We start from the raw sequence: 22,862 nt of genomic DNA, 5'->3' as shown, positions 1-22,862 counted from the left end.
TTTCTGCACCTCCTGTTCTTTTCCTCCTGCGGTGGCCTGGTCTGGGTACATTACTCACCCTAGACAGGTTCTCTGTCCTTTGCTGTCCTAGGCCGGCTGTAGGTATAGCTTATGTTTGTAGGTTGTGTATGTATAGGTTTGGGGCAGGTGGGTATGTGTGTGTATGCATGTATATGTGTATGTATATATGTATATATATATATATATATATATATATATATATATAATATATATGGATATCTATGTGTGTATTGTAGGGGATCAGAGGAGTGGACAGCTGGCTCAGAGACAGCCCATTAATACAAAAGTGGCTTTATTCAGCAAAATGGCAAAATAAACATAAGATAAGTCAGACTTGTCTTGTCACACGGTTGTGCATACAGTACAGCTCACAGTTCAGCAGCACACAGGCTTATAGGTAATAGTTCATGGCTCCAATCAGAGCTACAGTCTTTATGTGGTTAAGCTCACCCAGCACACCATCCAGCAATGGACATTTTCACACAGCATGCTGCTGTCTCTCTCTCCTACTCAAACAGCTCCTCTCTGAGACTTTCAGCCCAGCTGACAATAAGCAGGTCTGAAGGGGAAATACCTGCCCTCTTCAATTAACCCCTTCTTAACCCTGCCCCAGGCTGACCCTCTACAGTATGTATAAATGTTCATGTATATGTTTGTGTATATATGTGTGTGTTCTTATGTTGGTTGGTATGTATGTATGCATGTGGGTGGGGGGGTGTTATATGGAGCGGTATGTGCATGTATTTATATATGCATGCATATTGTTTAAAAAAAAAAAAAAAGGGGAAAGGAGAGAGTGTGTAGATGTATATATTTAGATATACATTAATAGAGGGAGAAGCAAAGTCGCTGTTGCCTTATCTATTTTTCCTCTTCTCGGTCGTTCTGCGGCTGTCCGTCTCTCAGCTGGTCGTCCCATTTCACCACGGTTCGAGTATCAGTCACCACCTATACAAAAGACCCTGAACACTTAGGTGGGGACCACCGTGTCGGTAAGTTTTCAGGAAAAGAGTGCCCTCCCATGCGAATTGCTTTGATTTGCTTCAGCTCCGTGCGCCCACCCTCTCAAAGGCCAGAGCCAGAGGCCATAGAAAGGTGGACATTCTTCAGAGAACCATAGCTCGGATGCCGCTCCCACTCAGGAGAGAAGTTCCAAGGAAAACGTCTTAGCTCTTCTTTCCCAGACCCAGTACCCCAACAAGAGTCCTGCAGGACCTGTGGCACAGAGCCTATGCCCAGGAGGCTGGTGAGTGAAGTCAGCCTTTTTGAAGTTTGCAGCTGACAGGTAATACCGAATGTCCTTATTACTTATAAGGTGACACAAAACTTCACTAGCTAGCCCCCCATGTGTTTCTCCCGCTAGGTTCTGCTCCTCTAGGGGCAACATTTCATAAGGTCCATAAATGAAAATCTTTGGGTGTACCGCAGGTACCCACAAATCCCTTTTACCGGGCGCATGCCCAGACTTTTAAGGTAAGTCCCAGTGGGCACGCATCACGGGTTACTGGACAGTGGATTGTGCAGATCCTTGGAGGATAGGCACTCATGGTGACTTAGGTGGATTCCTCACTGTTCCTTCTCTGGACCTTTTTCTCCCCCTTGGAGCTGCCAGATCCACCGCAAGCACGGCGGTTACAATACTTACAGACACTTCAGACTCAGAGGGGAGCTGTCCTAGTCCCATCTCACAGGAGAGATTGTAGGTTTTCCTACCCACCCCTGTAGGTAGCGGGGGTTGGCGAGAAGCATTCGCTTGCAGCAGATGGCTGGAGGCTTTCGCTAGATAGTCAGGATTCTTAGCCTTACATCCCAAAAATTTTTTCTTTTCTTTTTTATTCCAAAGTAAGTAGTTTTGGCGATTGGTTGGACACATCTCCGCTTTATCAGCCTACCTTTTAGCCTATGAATATCTCTAAGAATATTCACAGAGGTTTCAGTGCCGTGTCAGTTCCTCTTGGAGAACAGGGTCTCCAGATTTGCCACTACCTGGGCGTCATTCCTTTCTACATAAAAAAAAAAAAAAAAAGAGGCCAACTTTTGCTTTCCAACAGTTAAAGTGCCTGTGGGGGCTCTACTGATTCCTCTGTTTTGCTTCCATCAGAAAAGGACGGTGACGGTCATAAGGAGAATTCTGAGATCAGATGCCTCTACTTCCTGGACGACTTCTAGGTGTCTCAGCCTCCTGGCCATAATGTTGTTATTCATACCGATAAATCTTTGGGTGCATGAGCAATGGTGCTAGTTTCAATTACAACGGAGGAAACAGGATTCGGCGCAGCTATGGTCAGTGTCACGCAGTATGTATAGCGGTCCGAGGTGATGGAAAGATCTTGAGGATGTGAGGAACCATCTGACTGGATCAATGAGATGAATCATATTGGCAAGACAGCCTGGAAGGCGCACTGCGAGCGTCTGTCGGTCAAGGCAAGCGGAGATTGCTAGCCAAGGATGGTAGTCTCGAAAGCGCTGGAAGGTCAGACAGCCTTTTTTCCTTTTTTATCACTCTGACCTTGCTACACAGAATCAAGGGTGACCAGTCATCTTGCGGTTGAGCAACAGGACAGAAATTGCGTATTTTCAGCTCCAGGGAGGATGTCAGGAAGATCCTGCCAGTAACAGGCGTCCTGAGCGTGCAGTTGTGCGATCGCGCGCGCCAATGCGCATGCGAGGGCGCGCATGTGCGCGCACCCATTAGCACCAGGCGGGCTGTTTAAACCAAGCTGTCACACTGGGATCTTGCTGTCTGCTCTACAGCGTTACGTGTGTTTGATCCTTGAGAACCTGTTTCTATGCTAAAGACCTGGCTTGTTCCTGATTATCCTTGTTGTCTGCCTGCATCTGATCCCGGCTTGTCTCCAACCATCCCTGTCTTCTGCCTGCATCCAACCCCAGCTTGTCTGACTACTCTTTTGCCTGACCCTCTGGCATATCCACTGTCTGCCTGGCCAGTTCCAATCTGCTGTTTGGTTCCAGTCTGCTGTCCGGTCCCAGTCTGCTGCACCAGTCTGCTGATCCAGCTCCTTCCAGGTTCCTTCCGGCTCAGTCTGAAGTTCTACTGCACAGTGCTTCCTGAGTTCCAGACCCACCTCCTGCTGTTGATCCTGCCAGGCACTCGTGCCACTCCTGACTCCTGTGCTTCCTGTTTACTTTACCGGGGCCCTCGAGTCGGAGCCATCCCCTGCAAGTCGGGCTCGTCCACAAGGTACGTGACAGAGGATCTCGCGGCAATATGCTATTGAGAGATGTAGAACCCAGAATGTCTGGGTAGGAAGATCACCAGCAAATCCAGGAAGCAATTTACCTCCTAGGAGACTGGAATACACGGACATACTGTCCATCATGCAAGCTTGCCAGAGCATGAGGGGGAGGCTTGTCCACAGGTTGCCTACCACAGACAGGCTTCTTTGCTTCTCACAGCAAATGCCAATTTAAGAAGAGGTCTGACTCGGTTTCCGCTCCCCAAAGCAGAGAACAGAAGCTGAGTTTCTCCATGAAACTGCAATCAAGCCTACTGTATATGTTTTTCCCCAACTTCTCTCGTAATGAAATTCCTCTGGAAGCTGTCAAGAATGAGCATGGTAGTCACGACCGCCCCTCCATTCTGACCATAGGAGTCTTGGTGCTTCCTGGCTATCTACTTCAGAATACAGAAGTTGATTCCCCTTCACACATGCACAGACCAGAGATGCAAGCATAATGGCGGGAAGGGGAAGCCGCAGAACCTAGATTGCTCCAGAGTTGCTCCAAGAGTGAGCTCTACTTTGGGGGGTGTGAAAGGCACTCTACTAACAGCCTCTATGCCAAGATCTGGTACAAACTTGTGTTTTTTTCTATGTTGCATGGCAAGATATTATTCTTACTGCACCTCTGGTGGCAGCTGTTCTGGTCTTCTTCTAGGTCAGATTGGACATGAACCTTACCCTATACTCTTTTGAGGTTACAGGTGTCAGCAAGAACAAGGTTTAATTTGGCCAAAGGCCCTTTAGTTTGCAAAATTTTGAAGACAGTCAGGAGGTTTCGTCAACCACGAGAGTGAATTTTTCACAATTAAAATCTTTCATTGCTGTTGGGGTTTATTTCAACTGTTTATTCCAACAGGGCAGTGTTCGGTTTAAGACATTGCTTACTAACCAGTATTTAGCGCAAATCGTCAAACAGAAGTCGGTTTGAGTTTCAAGCCCTTAGAGCTTCAGAAAAGCATATTGCTTTTGTTACAGGAGTAGAGCTGCATCCTGTAGTTCAGCTTATATCAGAGGTAGCGACAGCCCTCCATCTATCAATCACCTGTCTATTGCCTGACTTTCCAGACGTTCAAGCAAGAAAACCACACAAATTGGTCATTCCCAGAGCTTGAAAGAAGTTTCTGTCCACAATTGCTCTTTTCAGTTCATATAAGTCTTTCACTGTTCCAGATGGAATTCATCAGGCAAGAGAGGTTGCCTCCTGGACTTTAACAAGATTGGTTGTGCAGATGGGAAGTGGGTCATGAGCCTCCTTCAGTGGCAGGATGCATCCTCTTCCAGAGGGGTTGAGGCCTCATAGGCAACCCAGTTGAAAGCATCAATGGATTCATTCTACAGGAAAGTGGCGTACTTTTCCCAGCATACCTTTTCAACCTTTACAGAATAGATCAGTGGGCTTCGGAGGAATGACTGTTCAGTCTTCTGTCCCATTTGAAAAAAAAAAAAAAAAAAAAAAAAATATATATATATATATATATATATATATATATATATATATATATATATATATATATATATATATATATATATATATATATATATATATAAAATAATTAATTTGGTTTGTTAGGTAGAACCCACCCTGTCAGCTAGGATATGTATCACTAGTATGATGCCATGGTGGCGTCAGGAAAATGGAAAATTGTATCATACTTACCGTAATTTTCCTTTCCTGATGTCAATCCATGGCAGCATACGGACCCACCCTTGTGCGTTTCGGTATCTAGCTAATTACGAAAAATGGGGCGGGGCCTAACTGGCCTTTAATTTATGCTATTTCAATGGTCCTGAGGGAGGGGAGTAAGGCGGAGCCTATCACTAGAATGCTTCCATGGATTGGCGTCAGGAAAGGAAAATTATGGTAAGTATGATACAATTTTTCGTTTTTGGCCTGGACCTGCTGATCGATTCTGGAGAATCACAGAACAGCATATGCTTGTGCTTACAAAACAAAGGCACAGAAAATGATGTGATCTTCTTTCGTGGAGCCCTTTTCAGTTTCAGTGATAGAAGAAAGCACATCTACAGTGAGTAAAAGCAGCACACAGTCACACAATCACTTAGTTAGGCACATTTAACCCCCGATTGCCCCCCCAGTTAACCCTTTTACTGCCCTGGCACCAGTGTCATTTGTATACTGTACAGTTTTTTTTTTACGGATCACTGTATTCGTATCACAGGTGATGCCAGATAGCATTAGCTTCAATCCCAGATGGCGTCAGATTACTATATATATATATATACCATAGTTTGTAGGTGCTATAACTTTCACACAAACCAATTAATATACAATTATTGGGATTTTTTTTACCAAATATTTGTAATATGTACGTTTTGGCCTTTCTGTTATACAGTAAAAAATACCCAAATATCCAACTAAAAGTAGAAAATATTGTTTTTCCAAATTTTCGGTCTTTTTTCATTTTATATATTGCAAAAAATAAAAAAACAGTGGTGATCAAACACCAAAATAAAGCTATATATTTTGTGTGAAAAAAGGACATCAATTTTGTTTGGATATAGTGTTGCATGCATGCGTGTTAGGGCTGGGCTCAGCCCTTCCTTCTCTGAGCTGGTAGCTCAGCTGTAGGCTAATTTCCAGCTCCTATTTCTCCACAGTTACTCAGCTGTTGATGATATCCTGCTCGTCAGTCCTGCCTACTTAAGCTGTCCAAGTCCAGAGGATCTCTGCCTTCATCTTGGTCAACATCACAGAGCCTATCTCCTGCGTTCCTGTTTAAAGACTTGCTTTGCTGACATCTCTTCTGGGTTCAGATCCTGCTTTCTGTTCCACTACATTGATCCCTGACTTCTGGCTTGGCTGACTATCCGTTCCGGTTACTGAACTTTGGCTATGTTTTGACTACATTTGTTCTTTTTACTTTTATTATTAAACAAGTGTGATTTAACTGTATTTATGTCTTGGCCTGATTTCATGGTTTCTGACACTGTGCAAATTACCAGTTAAAGTAGCGCAGTGCTGAATAGCAAAAAATGCCCTGGTCAAAAAGGGGGTAAATCCTTTCTGGAGGTCAAGTGGATAGACAATGGGAAAAAAAAAACAAAAAAAAAAACAAAAAACAAAGAAACAATACTTATGTGCCACCAAGTTATTGCTTATGCAACTATAGGCTCACAAAGGAGTGCCTGATATCTCTCCGATACAGTAAACTGAGTCCACTGACACCACGTTTTCCTAAAAACGGGCTTCCTGCCTATTTACTTATGCTGTAAGTCCTTCCATATGCATTATATCATGTACTGCTCTGATCCAATGTCCTACATTAGAAGGGGAGGAGAATTTTCACTGCGCTGGTATACAGGCCCTAGCCAGGTTGAGAATGTCTCACTACTGAATGGTGATATCTGCTCCTAGAGAAAGGGGTAAGATGTATCGAGCAAGCTGCTGGATCTCGGTCAAGAGTAAGGTCGGAAACTTTGATTAGGGTGCAGACATTCTTCCAACATGAGCGAATTCGTGGGCAACTCCAAAAAATATGGAAAAGTGTTCCTCTATCCTCCCCACAGTGCCAACAAGTAGCATCAACATTTGGGAACATGCAATGTAATTTCTCCGTCATGTACTATCTAGTCAACAGCTTATATCCTGATTCCTGCAATCTTACTGATATAGAAGATTTATGTATAAAATTATATATAAAGCCTCATTGATCTACGGATAATGTAATGTTCAGATCTTTTTCCCATGCAGCAATGAAGGAGGGATTATAGGAATCTGGAGGGGCAAATAATACAGCATATGCCCTTGAGAGACCTCTTCGTATAGGTTGAATAGCTATGCATAGTCGCTCAAATGTAGTAGGCATATCCAAGCCCACAGGTAGTGACACAAGATAATGCCATAATTGAATTGCTTGCCACCTCGGAAGAGGGGGTGTAAGCATAGATTGTATATCTGCTATAAATTTTAAGTCATTTCGATTTCTAAAAATTTTTATTCGGAATTTCTTTCTATAAATTGTCGCATTCTAGGGTCGGATAACCCCTGTGTAAAATCCAGGATACCAATCACTGGCATCATAGGTCAAGTCATTGGGGAGCTTATCACACTAGGTTTAATCATATGAGCTATTTTATAAGTGGTTCCCAATATGGAATTGTCCTTTTTACCTGAGCGAAGCCCAGGTTACGGAGCGGAATGGGCGAGATAGATTGTTCAAGTGATATCCAGCTCTTTACCTTGCTATGACTGCACCAGTCCAGTATCCAAGACAGATGTCCTGCATAGTAATACTGGACCGGGTCTGGGAATCCAATACCTCTGAACATTTGGGCATGATAAGTATATCTGCCTTGATTCTTTTAAACTTTTTCATTTTTTAAATATATTCATCACAAGCAGTAATATACATAGTGGAAGTAGCAGCTTTAGAAGCAGGAATAATTCTCCTAGTTTCTAAAAAAAGTAAACTTTTACAGCTACAGTATTTTCTCAAGGGTATAACACATGTTTTGGATATGAAATTCAACAAGCAACCTGCTATGTAGTCCTGAAAAAAATGCCTTTTAATTACATCTTTTAAGCAGACAAGACCTCTTCACCCATCTTTATTCTTATCCATAGAGATCTATATAACTATCTGAGAGATTGTTCAGTTGTATATTTACATCATCTTGAGATTTTTAATAATTGCTTTCAATGCATTACTCTTTATTTCAGATGCTACTATGTGGTCTTTTCATTCTACCATTAAGGATAATCTTTTTTCTGTTGATCTTAATAATGGCATGGTTCGTTGCATCCTTCACTACCTGCTGTATTTCAAAGTTGAGCTTGGAGCCACTAAAGGGATGGAGAAGGTATGTGTTTGTCAAGAAAAATGCAATGACATTAGATGAGCAGTTTGTTATAATATGGCATACACCCTATTTAAGTCACTTGTATAGCAGCTTGGATCTTTTTTTGATAGGACTGGGAGAAAGACTATTTATACGTAAAGTTGGGGGGTGGTTGAGTCCTGGTTTTACCACTCCCAATCCCTACCCCCATTAGGTGTACACATGCCGCAGCAGGAATTAAGCCCCCTATTGCTTTTGGTGGGTTTAACCAAATGCCAATCAAGACCCATTCAAGTAAATGGGGCCACTCTGCAAGTGCCCCACAGCTTCATGCTTCTGAGGAGTCAAAGGGGTTAAAGCAGGTGGTGAGAAAGCAACACAATTTGCTATTATGCCCATTGTATTGCTTCACATTGATCTGAAGATCTCTTCTTTCCTGCTGCTGGCACCACTCTGGAGACTACTAGCCAGGATAAGAGGTGGAGTTGGTATTACTCCGCATGGGACAGGAGCCAGCACTACAGAGGAGGCATTGGTTTATGCGGCTCTTGCTTTCTACTACAGCTCTAACATTACAAGTAGTCCCTCTGCATTGCACTCTGATGCTCTGGAATGATGGGTCAGCAATCCCAGATTGCGATCTACCAGTCACTAGTCTGATCTACTGGTAGATTGCGATCTACAGGTTGCTGACCTCCGATCTAGCTTAACCCAAGAAATTTACCCAAAAATTGGACATCTACATTTAGTAAGAACATTGGTCTAAAATTCAGTAAGAACATTGGTCTAAGATGTATGGCCGTGTTTATTTTGGCAACATGCAGATACTAGCAGTAAAAGGTATCAGGGTCCAGGACATAGCCCTTCAAAAGTTGTTCAGAGAAATTGGTCCAGCTTATTACCTTTTTAAGGTAGATAGTACAAAATTATTATCAAGTCTTTTTTTCAGCTTTGTGGGATAAAGGTCAAGTTACTGACCAATATGGTCAAGCTTAAGTTTTTACAATTTGGGGTCAGTTTTTGTTTGTGCTGTGTCAAGAAAATGTAAAATTGTGCCTCTAATGCCCTGTACATATGATAGGATTTTCCAATGGAAAATGTGTGATAGGACCTTGTTGTCGGAAATTCCGACCATGTGTAGGCTCCATCACACATTTTGCATAGGAATTTCCGACACACAAATTTTGAGAGCTTGCTATAAAATTTTCCGACAACAAAATCGGAATTTCCAACAATGTCGGAAATTCTGATTGTGTGTACACAAAGCCGACACACAAAGTGCCACGCATGCTCAGAATAAATTAAGAGACGAAAGCTATTGGCTACTACCCCGTTTATAGTCCTGACATGTTTTACGTCACCGCGTTCAGAACGACCGGATTTTTCGACAACTTTGTGCGACCGTGTGTATGCAAGACAAGTTTAAGCCAACATCCATCAGAAAAAATCCACGGATTTTGTTGTTGAAATGTCCGATCAATGTCTGACCGTGTGTACAGGGCATTAGTCTATCTGGGCTATTCTTTGTTTTTACTTTAAGAAGCTATTTGAATCAATATGACCCTTAGAATTGCATTGTGGCATTCCAGACCAAGCCAGTGTTGGCGCCCAGAATTACATTGTGTTCAAAGTTGCACTATAAGTATGTTCTGGACATCCAGGTCGCTCAATAATGATTCTATCTACCATCCCTGAGCCTATTGTATAAAAAAATGGATACATTTGAACTGCATCATGATTTGACAATGTTATCAGATGAACCGTATGGTGCAAAAGTATTAGGGAGGTGTGAAGAAATGCTGAAAAGTAGGAATGCTTTCAAAAATATATACCGTATTTTAATTGTTTATTTTTATCACTTTACAAAATGCAAAGTGACTAAACAGGAGACAAATCGAAATCAAATCAATAATTGGTGTGACTAACCTTTTAGCTTCAAAACAGCATCAATTCTTCTAGGTACACACAGTACTTGTGCACAGAGTTTTTGAAGAAACTAGGCAGGTAGTTTGTTACAAACATCTTGGACCTTAGGCCTACTATGGGTGCAGGCTGCCTCAAATCCTTCTTTCTCTTCACGTTAATTCCAGACAGACTCGAAGATGTTAAGATCAAAGTTCTGTGGAGGCCAAACCATCACTTCCAGGGCTCCTTGTACTTCTTTATGCTGAAAATAGTTCTTAATGACATTGGCTGTATGTTTGGGGTTATTGTCCTGCTACAGAATAAATGCGGGGCCAATCACACATTTCCCTGATGGTATGACATGATGGATAAGTATCTACCTGTTTTTCTCAGCATTAGGACACCATTGATGGAGAAACGCTGAGGACCGTAGACTCAGAGGTTGGCCAAGGAAACTTAAAGTGATTGTAAATGCTGAATTTTTTTTAAATTAAAGTAACAAACATGTCAAATTTATCTCTTCTGTGCAATGGTTTTGCAACCCCAATTTTCCTCTTCCCGGGTCCCCTACTGGCTTTTCCCCTTGCCGAGTGCCCCATAGCAAGCCGCACTCGTACATGTTCCCTCCCAAGCCCCACTCTGTGTGTCCTTTGACACACAGAGCTGGGCTTGATCCCATCCCCCACTCCCTCCTCACTGGCTGTGATTAACAGCAGCAGGAGCCAATTGCTCCCGTGATTGTATCTGAGCTAATGAGGATGGAGAGAGCCGAGAGAGCCTCTGCGCTTGTGCACATCGTTGGATTAAGATTGGGCTCAGGTAAGTATAAGCCTTACCTTTTTGATGCAAAGCTGATCAGGCTGGCATAGGATTTCACATGGCTCCTACCTATTCCTGTCCTGAGGCTGACAATGGCGGACCACTGATGGCGTTAAATATATGGTGTAGCTATGTTGCAGATTGAAAAGTGAAGGATCCAATCTTAGAGATCTTTTAAATCTTCTGCTTGAAGTGGCTTGTGGTGCATTGATACTGGAACACTTTCTCTATACTTAATATAGTACATAGTAGGTGAGGTTAAAAAAAGACACAAGTCCATAAAGTCCAACCTATGTGTATGACGATCGTGATTTTTTTTTCGTGACTGCGACATTATGGCGGACACATCGGACACTTTTGACACATTTTTGGGACCATTCACATTTATACAGCGATCAATGCTATAAAATTGCATTGATTACTGTATAAATGTGACAGGCAGTGAAGGGGTTAACCACTAGGGGGACACAAGGGGTTAAATATGTTTCCTAGGGAATGATTCTAACTGTAGGGGGCAGGGACAAACAAGGGGAGGAGACCGATCAGTGTTCCGCTGTACTGGGAACACAGATCGGTCTCCTTTCAACTGACAGGACGTGGATCTGTGTGTTTACACACACAGATCCACTGTCCGGCCCAGTTAACGGGCAATCGCGGGTGCCCGGCAGACATCGTGGCCACCGGGCACACGCACCGGGTCCTGAGCAATGCGGCAGCCATGCACGCGAGCGCCCCTAGGCGCCTGGGAAGCCCAGGCTGTCATATGACGTCCACCCACGATGGGAGATCCCATCTGTGGACGTCATTTGACAATGGCCGGGTAGCGAAGTGGTTAAAGTAGATAGCAGCTCACCTCCTCATAGAAGGCTAATAGATTGGTTTGGCAAGAATGATTCTTCATGATTAATGGCACTTAATGAGTGCCTCTGGTACACTATACCTCCTTATGACATGCAAGTCATCTGGTGGCTTGTTTAAGCATGTGAGGGAAATTGGTGTGAACATTCACAGCCATAGTCTTGAGCTTTCCCCTAGTCCAGGCTATATGTGATAATTAGTCTCATGGGCTGTATTGCGAATGCTGCTAGTCTATAATTGCTGTATAACATGCGAGGGAGGCTGGAGCATATAATTTCTCAAGTTTGGAGTCCTCCTCTAAACCACGCTATGAAAAGGCTTAGTTAGACTTACCGGTGACAGTTTTTCTAAGAGCCTTTCAGAACAGCCTTGAGAGTGGGTAGCGCCGCCTATTTTCCAGGAAACACATGCAGCTTTAAAATGCCTCCTCTTCCACCATGGCTTCAGTTATTGTGGGGTCTCCAACATGCTGGAAAACAAAGCGCAGAAAACCACCAACACAACCATGACGGATACTCAAACACTTCTAAGACAACAGGGAGGGTAGTAACCCTGAAAGGCTCTTAGAAATACCGTCACTGATAAGTCTAACTAAGCCTTTCTCAAATCGACTTTTAGGACAGCCTTGGAGAGGGTAACCGAGAAACTTACCCTAGGGAACCACTGTCTGCAGCACCTTACTGCTGAAGGCTTGTTCTACGGAGGACAGCGGGTCCAACCTATAGTGCCGGATGAACGTAGAAAAGTTGAACCAGGTAGCAGCCTTGCATATTTGCTCCGGCGTAGCACCGGCCCTTTCGGCCCAGGAAACTGCAGTTGATCTTGTAAAGTGGGCAGCTATACCTGAAGGGGGTACTTCTCCTTTAGTTTTGTAGGCTTCCATGATTGCCCATTTAAGCCACCTACCTAGAGTGCTCTTGGAAGCTTTTTCCCCTTTGCGGGACCCTGAGAAGATTATGAGAGCATTTGATTTCCTAAATGTTTTGGTGACTGTTAGGTAACGTAACAGGCATCTCCTTACATCCAGTGTGTGAAAAGCTTCTTCTCCTGGATTGGCTGGAGCTGAGGAGAAAGTGGGTAAAACAATCTCTTGTGAGCGGTGAAAGGGTGTGGCAACCTTGGGTATAAATGTTGGATCTGTTCAGAGAATTGCCCAATCTGAAAAAAATTTCAGAGAGGGTTCTGTAACCGCCAAGGTCTGGAGCTCACTGATCCTTCTGGCTGACGTGATGGCCACTAAAAAAATAATTTAGAGAACTAAATCTTTTAAAGATGCTTCCTGCAGGGGTTCAAACAGCCTCCATGAGACCCAGCAACACAATAGATAAATCCCAGCTGGGAAAAACTTTAGGGTTACCGGCCTGTTTCGTGCAAGAGCCCTAAAAAAATCTGGAAATTAACACTTCTTTGGATAGAGTCTTCTTAAAAAAACTGAAAGAGCTGCCACCTGAGTTTTCAGGGTGCTGGCTGACAGCCCCTTCTCCATTACGTCATGGAGGAATTCAAGGACAGACTATACTTTTGACCTGGAAACCTTTAGAAGAGCACCAGGAGTTCAATTTTTTCCACACTTTAAAGGTATATAGCCCGTGTTACTTCTTTCTTACTGGAGAGTAGGGTATTCACTAGCTTTTCTGACAGGCCCTTGGCTCTTAGGAGATCTTCTTCAGAAACCAGGCGGTCAGTTGTAGTTGATCTACTTCCGTCTGGTTCAGTGTCCCCTGTATTAGCAGGTCTTTTCCGGATGGTAGCTTCCAGGGAAGTTTTGCGGCTAGATTTAATAGAGCCGCGAACCAGGGCCTCTTCGGCCAGAAGGGGGTGACCAAAATCAGATTTGTGTTTTCCTCTCTGAACTTCTTGAGGACCAGCGGTATCAACTGGGGGGGGGGGGAGAAAGCGTAGCACAGCTGGTAATCCCACGGATGGGCGAATGGGCGAACGCATCTATGCCTATGGCCTGATCTTCCCTGTGGAGTGAGAATAACATCTGCACTCGAGTTCTGCTGGCCTGCAAACAAATCTAAGGTTGACCCCATGCTTTGGTGACCATCAGGAAAACCTCCTGATTCAGGCTCCATTCCACTTCTACTTTCCTTCTGCTTAGCAGATCTGCTAGAAGGTCCTTTGACCACTTTAGATGGGTTGCCGTCAGTATAGCCACGTTTAGCTCTGCCCAGGTAAGCAACTGGCTGGCTAGCTCCAAGAGCCCTTTGCTCCTGGTTCCTCCCTGTTTCAATACATAGACTACCGCTGTTGTATTGTCCGAGAGTACTTGCACATGTGATCCCCTGACTATCTGATGAAAGGATAGGAGACCTTTAGCTCTCGCCAATTTGAAGACTTCTTGGCTTCTGCTCTGGACCAGGAACCCTGTGCTGTCTGACTGTCCAAACGGGCCCCCCAACCCCAAGCACTTATGTCCGTCGTTAGACATTTTGTCCAGGGGAAAAACCCAGGGAAGACCTTCTGTTAGGTTGGTTGAATCCCGCCACCACCAGAACGCTCTTTTTATGTTTGAGGTGATTCAAATGTACTTTTCTAACGGCTCCCGGTGAGACCATCTTTGAAGGATGTTCATCTGGAGTGGCCAGGAATGTAGTTTGGCCCACTGTATGGCTGGAATGGATGCCGTGAGGAGTCCCAAGACTGCCATAGCTGTCCGAAATGACACCGAGAGGTTGATTTGTCTTACAGCAGTTTGGACCTTCTCCATCTTTTCCTGTGGGAGGAAGACCTTCTGAAGTACTGAGTGTATTGTGTACCCCAGTTATTTCATCTCCTGTGCTGGGGCTAAATTTGATTTCTCCAAATTTAGGAGCCAACCTAAGCTCTTGAGATGAGTCTGTGTCACCTGCAGGTTTGACAGGAGCTGTTTTTTGGAGTCTGCAAAAAGCAACAGATCATCCAGATACAAAATGACTGATATCCCTTTTAGTTTCAGAGGTTCCAGTGCTTCCACCATCACTTTTGTAAAGATCCTGGGTGAGGATGATAGTCCAAAAGGCAGAGCCCTGAATTGGAGATGCTATATTGAATCCCCCAGGTTGAGAGCCAGACGGAGAAACCGTTGGGAAGCCTGGGCTATCGTGACATGCAGATAAGCGTCCCTTAGGTCCAGAGATGCCATAAAGCAATTTGGGGACAATAACGTCATTATGGAATAGATTGTGTCCAACCGGAAGTGTTTGTAACGGATCGACTTGTTCAGAATTTTCAGATTCAGTATCAACCGATACTTCTGAGGGTCTCTTTACTAGAAAGATGTGTGAATAGAAACCCTGACCTTTCTGATGATGATAACTTCCTGTTGTATCAGATCCTGGAGCAGGTTTTGTCATTGTGGAAGCTTTTCCTTGTCTTTTGGAAGACTGGTTATATAGTATCTGCTTGGAGGGGTTACTGAAAACTCCAAACTGTACCCCTGGGTGATGATGTTGTTCACGAACAGACTTGTCGTCACCTTTCCCCACTGTGGGTGGAAAGAAGATGATCCCCCCGGAATGAGATTGTCATTTATTTTTGGGAGGCTGATCAGGGGTTCTGAAGAGGACCCCTCCTCTCCCCTTTCCCTTCTGGGATGCCCAACGTTTTTTCTGCTCCTGGTCTCTATTCTTGTGGGGCTGTTGAACAGCACGAAAATTATTTTTGAGTGGCTGCTTCCTTTTGGAAGGAAACCCCTTTTTGTCGGCTGTCCTGTCAAGGACTGTCTCGAGATCTGGACCAAAGAGTAAGTCGCCTGAAAAAGGTAGGCTGCACAACTTTATCTTGGATACCGTATCTCCAGTCCAAGTTTTCAGCCAGATAGCACATCTAGCTGAGTTCACCAGGGCTCACGATCTCGCTGACATCTTTACTGATTCTGCTGAGGCATCAGCCATGTATTTTTCTGCTTTAAGCATCAGTGGAAAAGATTCCAGCAACTCTTTTCATGATGTACCTGCCTCCACATGACTCAAGTTTTTCAATTCAGCATTCCAGGTTCCTGGCTACTACCGTGGAAGCCATCGCAGGCTTGAGGCTGGATGAGGTGAAATCCCATGCTTTTTTCAAAAGGGAATCTGCCCTCTTATCCATTGCATTCTTTAGTACCCCCATATCTTTGAACACAAGGTCCGTGTGACGGGATACTTGTGAGAACGCGGCGTCCACCCTGGGCTTCTTGTTCCAGACCTCAGTCTCCTTATCCTCAAAGGGGAACCTTCTCCTCACGGTTTTAGAAAAGAAAGGACCTCTCTCTGGGTCCTTCCACTCTTTCTTAATTGCATTCGAGAGGACCCTGTGGACCGGAAACACCCTGTGTTTGGTTTCATCCAAGCCTTGGTACATTTTGTCGTGTACTGACAGTTGTACCCTTTCCGTCTGGATTTATAGAGTGGTGTAGATCGCTTTTAATAGGTCATCTACCTCCTCCAGTGTGTCAGAAACCATGAATCAGACCGAGACAGAAGTACAGTTAATCACACTAGTTTAATAATAATAAAAAGGTAAACGGAGTAAGCGTAGTCAATACATAGCCAGATTTCAGTAACCAGATTGGGTAGTTAGCCAATGCCAATGTCAGAGAGCCAGAGATCAACGTAGTAGTACAGCAAGCAGGATCAGGAGCCAGAAGGGACGTCAGCCGAGCAAGTCTTCAACAGGAACACAGGAGAAAGTCTTTGAGATGTGACCAAAGGCGAAGGCAGAGATGAAGTGAGCTGGACGGCTTTAAGTAGGCAGGACTGATGAGCAGATCATCAACAGCTGAGTCACTGTGGAGAGAAAGGAGCTGGCAATTAGCCGACAGCTGAGCGGCCAGCTCAGAGAAGGAAGGGCTGAGCCCAGCCCTGACACAGTGATAGCTTGTACCTGGAGGCCCGGCTATCACCTTCCTCTTCCTCCTCATCCGAATCTTTGAGGGAAGGAAGAGTACCTGTCCCCTCATCCCCTGAGTCAGTAACCTCTACTGTCCTAGAGGTGGATGCTGGACGGAAGCTGCTGGGGTTCTGCTTGGCTTGCCGGGCTTTTGACCAGCAGAGATCTGACCGAGCTCAAAGAATTCATCAGCTCCTGCACAGAGGAAAACAAATCTTTGCATTGCTTGGATGTCTCCTCTTCAACAAGCTCTGCAATACAGGTTCTGCACATGAATTTTTGCCACAAATCTCTAAGCGGATTCTTGCAAGATGGGCATTTCCTTTAAACTGGTGGAGGAGGTTTAGCTTTTGCTGACGCTTTAACCTAAAAGGAATCGAAACAGGGTTCAGCCAATCGTCCTTACCCTTGTAGCCATCACCGCTTAATAAGACAAACCTCCACCAACAAGATGGGAAACCGTGCCCCAAAAGGTATCCCTAGCAAGGAAAAAAACCCTGTCCAGGCTGCAAGGTCCAAGCGGAGTCACCTAGGCCCTGCAGCCACATGCTTCCTGTTACAGGAAGATACAAACATTTAACCACACAGCCCATAAGGAGAAGATGAGGGGCACCACTGTACCCCTCTTACCTGGGCCTGGCTGGTGCTTGAGGTGCCTGCTTCCACCCGGGCTGTCGGTCTCTCATCCATTTCTGCAGAGAGAGCAGCGGGGAACTGACAGAAGATGCCTGGCTTTGAATCTCTCGGTCCCGGCTTCACCCAGAAACGCCAACTAAATGGACCCACCCTCTGACCTCTGCATCCCAGGCAACTGGAACCAATGTCGCCCATACAGGAAGTCGCATCACCGGACATGACATCACCCGCCGGCCGGGACCCAGGACCAACATGCAAAGGAAAAACTACACCCTGTAGATGCCTGCCTGGCCCCCTGAGCCATACCGTGGATCCCAGGCACAATGATGCTAGCCTCCTGAGAGCCATTGCTCCACTGAGCTGGAGAGGCTGGGATCTTCGGAGTACCCCCCACCCGTACTGGGGGGGGAGGGCTGGGATGGTCCTGAAGAGACAGAAAAAAACCGCCTTGAGGTGAGCCTAAAACCCCTCCACCTTGGAGAGAGCGCAGCTCTCCCTGGTTCCAGCAGCACTTCCACCATGGCGGAGGAAACCTAATAACTGAAGCCATGGTGGAAGAGGAGGGATTTTAAAGCTGCATGTGTTTCCTGGAAAATAGGCAGAGCTACGCTCTCTCCAAGGCTGTCCTGTAAGGCGAGTTAAGAAAAAGTTTTATGCACTTTTACATGGTTACATTCTGTAGTTACATAGTTAGTCAGGTTGAAAAAAGACACAAGTCCATCCAGTTCAACCTTAAAAGCAATAAATAAAATAAAAAATATCGTACATCCAATATACCCAATTTTATACCCACATTTGATCCAGAGGAATGCAAAAAACCCCAGCAGAGCATGCTCCAATTTGCTACAGCAGGGGAAAAAATTCCTTCCTGATCCCCCAAGAGGCAATCGGATTTTCCCTGGAGCAACTGTACCTATAAATGTTAGTACCCAGTTATATTATGTACATTTAGGAATGTATCCAGGCCTTTCTTAAAGCAATCTACTAAGCTGGCCAGAACCAACTCTGGCGGGAGTCTATTCCACATTTTCACAGCTCTTACTGTGAAGAAACCTTTCCATATTTGGAGATGAAATCTCTTTTCCTCTAGACGTAAAGAGTGCCCCCGTGTCCTCTGTGTTGACCGTAAAGAGAATAACTCAACATCAAGTTCACTATATTGACCCCTTATATATTGATCATATTCCCCCTTATTCTCCTCTTCTCAAGAGTGAATAAATTCAGTTCCTCTAATCTTTCCTCATAGCTGAGCTCCTCCATGCCTCTTATCAGTTTGGTTGCCCTTCTCTGCACTTTCTCCAGTTCCCCGATATCCTTTTTGAGAACTGGTGTCCAAAACTGAACTTCATATTCCAGATATGGTCTTACTAATAATTTGAACAGGGGCAAAATTATATCTCTCTCTCTGAAGTCCATACCTCTCTCTTAATACATGAAAGGACTTTGCTCGCTTTGGAAACCGCAGCTTGGCATTGCATGCTATTATTGAGCTTATGATCTACCAAAACCCCCAGATCCTTCTCCGCTATGGATTCCCCCAGTTGCAAACGTATGAGATCATCTCTCATTGCCGGCTCTCCCTCCTCACACAGACACCGCATGTGAGGGAGAGCTGTGCTGCAGATCTGTAAGTGCCAACGTTTTACACAGTTTACCGTGAAAACACAAATCAGAGCCCAAATAGTGCCCATACAGTGCCACATCAGTGCCATTGGTGCCAATGTGCTTATCAGTGCTAGTGCTAGTGTCACAGTGCCATCTATCAGTGCCATCTATCATCAGAGCCATCTGTCAGTGCCATCTGTCGTCAGTGCCATCTGTCATCAGTGCCACCTGTCAGTGTCACCTGCCACATCAGTGCCACGTGTCATCAGTGCCACATCAGTGCCATGTTTCATCAGTGCCACATCAGTGCCACATCAGTGCCACGTGTAATCAGTGTCACATCAGTGCCACTTGTCGTCAGTGCCACGTTTCATCAGTGCCACGTATCAGTGCCATCTGCCAGTGTCACATGTCATCAGTGCCACGTATCAGTGCCATCTGTCACCAGTACCATCTGCCAGTGTCACGTGTCATCAGTGCCACATATCAGTGCCATTTGTCATCACCAAGAATGTCACAAAGATTATTTTCAGCCGAGGAGGCATACAATATTCTTGCGACCAACAAGAGCAATGGGGAGCTCTCCGCTTCGGATTCCTCCTCATATTCAGATTCTGAATCTGACGTGGACTACAAGCCTGTCCTAAGCAGTGGAATACTGACAGCCTCATTGGAGGATGAGAGTCCGTCCGTCAGACGAAGGCGTACTGGTGAGGAGGCAGTGCTATCCACCAGCACCGCAATGCCATCCACCAGCACCACAGTGCCATCCACCAGCACACCAGTACCTCTGCAAAGGCCACGTACCAGTGGGGTGTCACCTCAGTCCCAAAGGGTTAGGTCCCATGCCAGCCTTCCCTATTCCCTTCAGAACCCCTTGTGGCTTCCTCCTAATTCGGGAGAAGCTATCATTCCCCCTTTCACTGCCTAGCCAGGAGTCCAGGTGGACACAGAAAATTTTTCACCGATTTTTTTTCAACCTTATTTTTACTGAGGACATGCTTGCATCAATTGTGGCCCAGTGCCACCTATATGCCCAACAGTTCATAAGAAGTAACCCAACGTCCTATTATGCCCATCCCTATGAGTGGAGAGTCCTAACAGTGGAGGAGTTTAAAATTTTTTTGGGCCTCACATTCTGTATGGGACTAACAAAAAAAAATGTATTATGTTCGTATTGGTTCTTCCCTCCCCATGCACCACATGCCCATCTTTTCCTCAGTAATGCCCAGAACCAGATATCTCATGATTATGAGATTCCTACACTTCAATGATAATACCCAGTGCCCTCCCCGAAATGACCCAAATTTTGACAAGCTTTATAAAATTCGGCCACTACTAAATTATTTTTCTGAAATCTTCCCCCAGTTGTTTACCCCATACCAACACATATGCGTGGATGAGTCCCTTGTCAAATTTTCTGGCAGGCTGGGCATAAAACAATTTATTCCCACCAAAAGGGCCCGCTATGCGGTGAAGCTTTATAAATTGTGTGACAGAGCCACAGGGTATACCTATGCCTTCATGGTATACGAAGGGAAGGACACCCAGCTACATCCCCCTAATTGCCCAGACTACATCGGATCAAGCGGGAAAGTCGTTTGGGAACTCATAAACCCACTCCTGGAGAAAGGCTACCATTTGTATGTGGCAACTTTTATACTAGTTTACCTCTGTTCCGCAACCTTCACAGAAAGAACACTCCAGCATGTGGCACCGTAAAGGAAGAACCAGAAGGGCTTTCCTCAAAGCCTCGTCAACAAGAAGCTAAGAAAAGGGGAGACGGCAAGTTTACGGAATGAGGAAATTCTGTCTGTTAAGTGGAGGGACAGAAGGGATATCTACGTGCTTTTATCGATCCACAACAATACATTCATTGAGATCACCAGGAGGAATGACCCAATCCAAAAACCAACATGTATCCACGAGTACAATATGTTCATGGGGGGTGTCGACTTTAACGACCAAATGCTCGAACCCTACCTTGCCACAAGATGAACATACCAGTGGTATAAAAAAAAAGTTTAAATTTATTTGTTTAATTTGGCCATATACAACAGCTACGTTATCTATCACAAATCCACTGAAAGCCCCAAATCCTTCCTTGGCTACCAGGAGGAAATCACCACTGCCCTTGTATTCCTGAACGGCCCACCAGAAACCATTCGATCCAATGTGATTAGCAGACTCTCCGAACGCCACTTTCCTGAAATCCCTCCAAGACCAACAGGCCAAAAACGTCAGAAAAAATGCCGGGTGTGCACCAAAAGAGGAGTGAGAAGAGACACCACTTATCATTGTCCCCAATGTCCTTCCCAACCAGGCCTCTGCATAGTTGACTGTTTCCGCCGTTACCATACTTCACTAAATTATTAGTGAAGTATGATAAACATAACCCTCACTTCCTGCCATTTACCTTCACACCCCTTATGCCTCTACTTGCTCTGTAACTGACCCTGGCTTGTTATTCGACCACGATTCTGCCTACCAATTCTGTTCATACCTCTGCCTGATCTGGAACTGACCCTGAACTGTTTGACCATGCCTCTTGGACTGATCTTGTACCCTGCTACTGGACTAGTGGGATTCATAGTACAGGGGTCTCACATATGTGAGGGGCTCCAGAATTGTTTTTCTGGATGAAGAAAACATTTTTTTTTGTTTTCTCATTCCTAGATTAGGGTCTGGAGACTCGGAGGCATCAAAGAGATTTGGGAGGGAGAAGCCTCTACCCCTGTCCCCATTCTGTCCTGAATGAGGCCCTACTTCTGCCTGCTGCCTGTAGGACCTATGCCATCATGCCTCTGCCTGTTACATGAACTGACAACACCAGATGGACCATGTTCCTGCCTACTACCAGGACCAATATTTTGGCACTGCTGACAATCTCTGCCTGCACTGACCCTGAACTGTATATGGATAGTATCCCTGCCTGCTGCCTGTACTGACTATGGACAGTATTCCTGCCTGTTGCCTGGACAATTGCGTTTGCTTTTGCTGACCAAGTCCCTGCCTGCTGCCTGGACCAGTGCTATCCTCCTGTGGACAACTGCGCTACTAAAACCACAGGTAATCTTTTGTTTACCCTTTGCTCAGCAGAATGTATTTTGGGGTGATATTCTTGGTATGTGCATGCTATGTGTCCCTAGAACACCTGACGGTGTTCCTTGTATGTGGCCAGGCTGTGTAAAAGTCTCACACATGTGGTATCGCCATACTCAGGAGGAGTAGCAGAATGTATTTTGGGGTGTAATTTTTGCTATGTACATGCTATATGTTGGAAATATCTGATAAATGGACAACTTTGTGTAAAAAAATGCTTTTTCATTTTTTTCCACATTTTCCAAAAACTTCTGGAAAAAAATGAACCGTTCAAAAGACTCATTATGCCTCATAGATTATATGTTTGGCATGTTAGCTTTCCAAAATAGGGTCATTTTGTGTGCGTTTCCATTGTCCTGCTGCTCCAGGGCCTTCAAAAGCATAATAGGAAGTCAACAAGCTAGATGTGTCATTTATGCTCCTAGAACACCTGATGGTGCTCCCTGCATGTTGGGCCTCTCTATGTGGCTAGGCTGTGAAAAAGTTCCACACATGTGGTATCGCCATACTTATATGGAGTAGCAGAATGTATTTTAGGGCATCATTTGTGGTACATGCCATGTGATAGAAATAACCTATTACAATGACAATTTTGTGGGGGAAAAAAATCTTCATTTTGCAAAGAATTGTGGGAAAAAATGACAACATTAAAAACCTTACCATGCATCTTACTAAATACCTTGGAATGTCTACTTTCAAAAAAGAGGTCATTTGGGGGGTATTTGTACTTTCCTGGCTTGTTTGGATCGCAAGAAATGAGATAGGCCACCAGTACATCAGGTGTGATCATTTTTTTATGATTTGCACCACAAATTTTTAACTCTATAACTTTCACACAGACCAAATAATATCCACTAATTTGGGTTATTTTTACCAAAGATATGTAGCAGTATAAATTGTGGCCAAAATTTATGAAGAAAAATTAATAATTTGCAAAATTTTATCACAGAAACTGTGAAAAAAAAAAACTGTGAAAAAAAGAAAAATGTGTTTTTTTCAAAATTTTCGGTCTTTTTTCAT

At 44.6% G+C, this 22,862-nt stretch overlaps 1 protein-coding gene across 5 annotated transcripts in view; it reads left to right on the top strand.

The window, feature by feature from the left end:
- The window catches only part of LPCAT2 (lysophosphatidylcholine acyltransferase 2), a 521,286-nt gene that overhangs the window by 50,074 nt on the left and 448,350 nt on the right, over positions 1-22,862 (top strand). For all 5 annotated transcript variants that reach the window (XM_073605020.1, XM_073605019.1, XM_073605022.1 and 2 more), the window contains one exon: positions 7,945-8,084. In XM_073605020.1, the coding sequence (XP_073461121.1) occupies positions 7,945-8,084 (140 nt within the window). The remainder of the gene's footprint in view (positions 1-7,944; positions 8,085-22,862) is intronic.

The sequence above is a fragment of the Aquarana catesbeiana genome, linkage group LG11 (assembly GCF_042186555.1).
Source record: "Aquarana catesbeiana isolate 2022-GZ linkage group LG11, ASM4218655v1, whole genome shotgun sequence".
In the NCBI taxonomy this organism is placed as follows: Eukaryota; Metazoa; Chordata; class Amphibia; order Anura; family Ranidae; genus Aquarana; species Aquarana catesbeiana.
The sequence above is the reverse complement of the archived record's forward strand: the minus strand, read 5'-3'. Positions and strand labels throughout refer to the sequence as shown.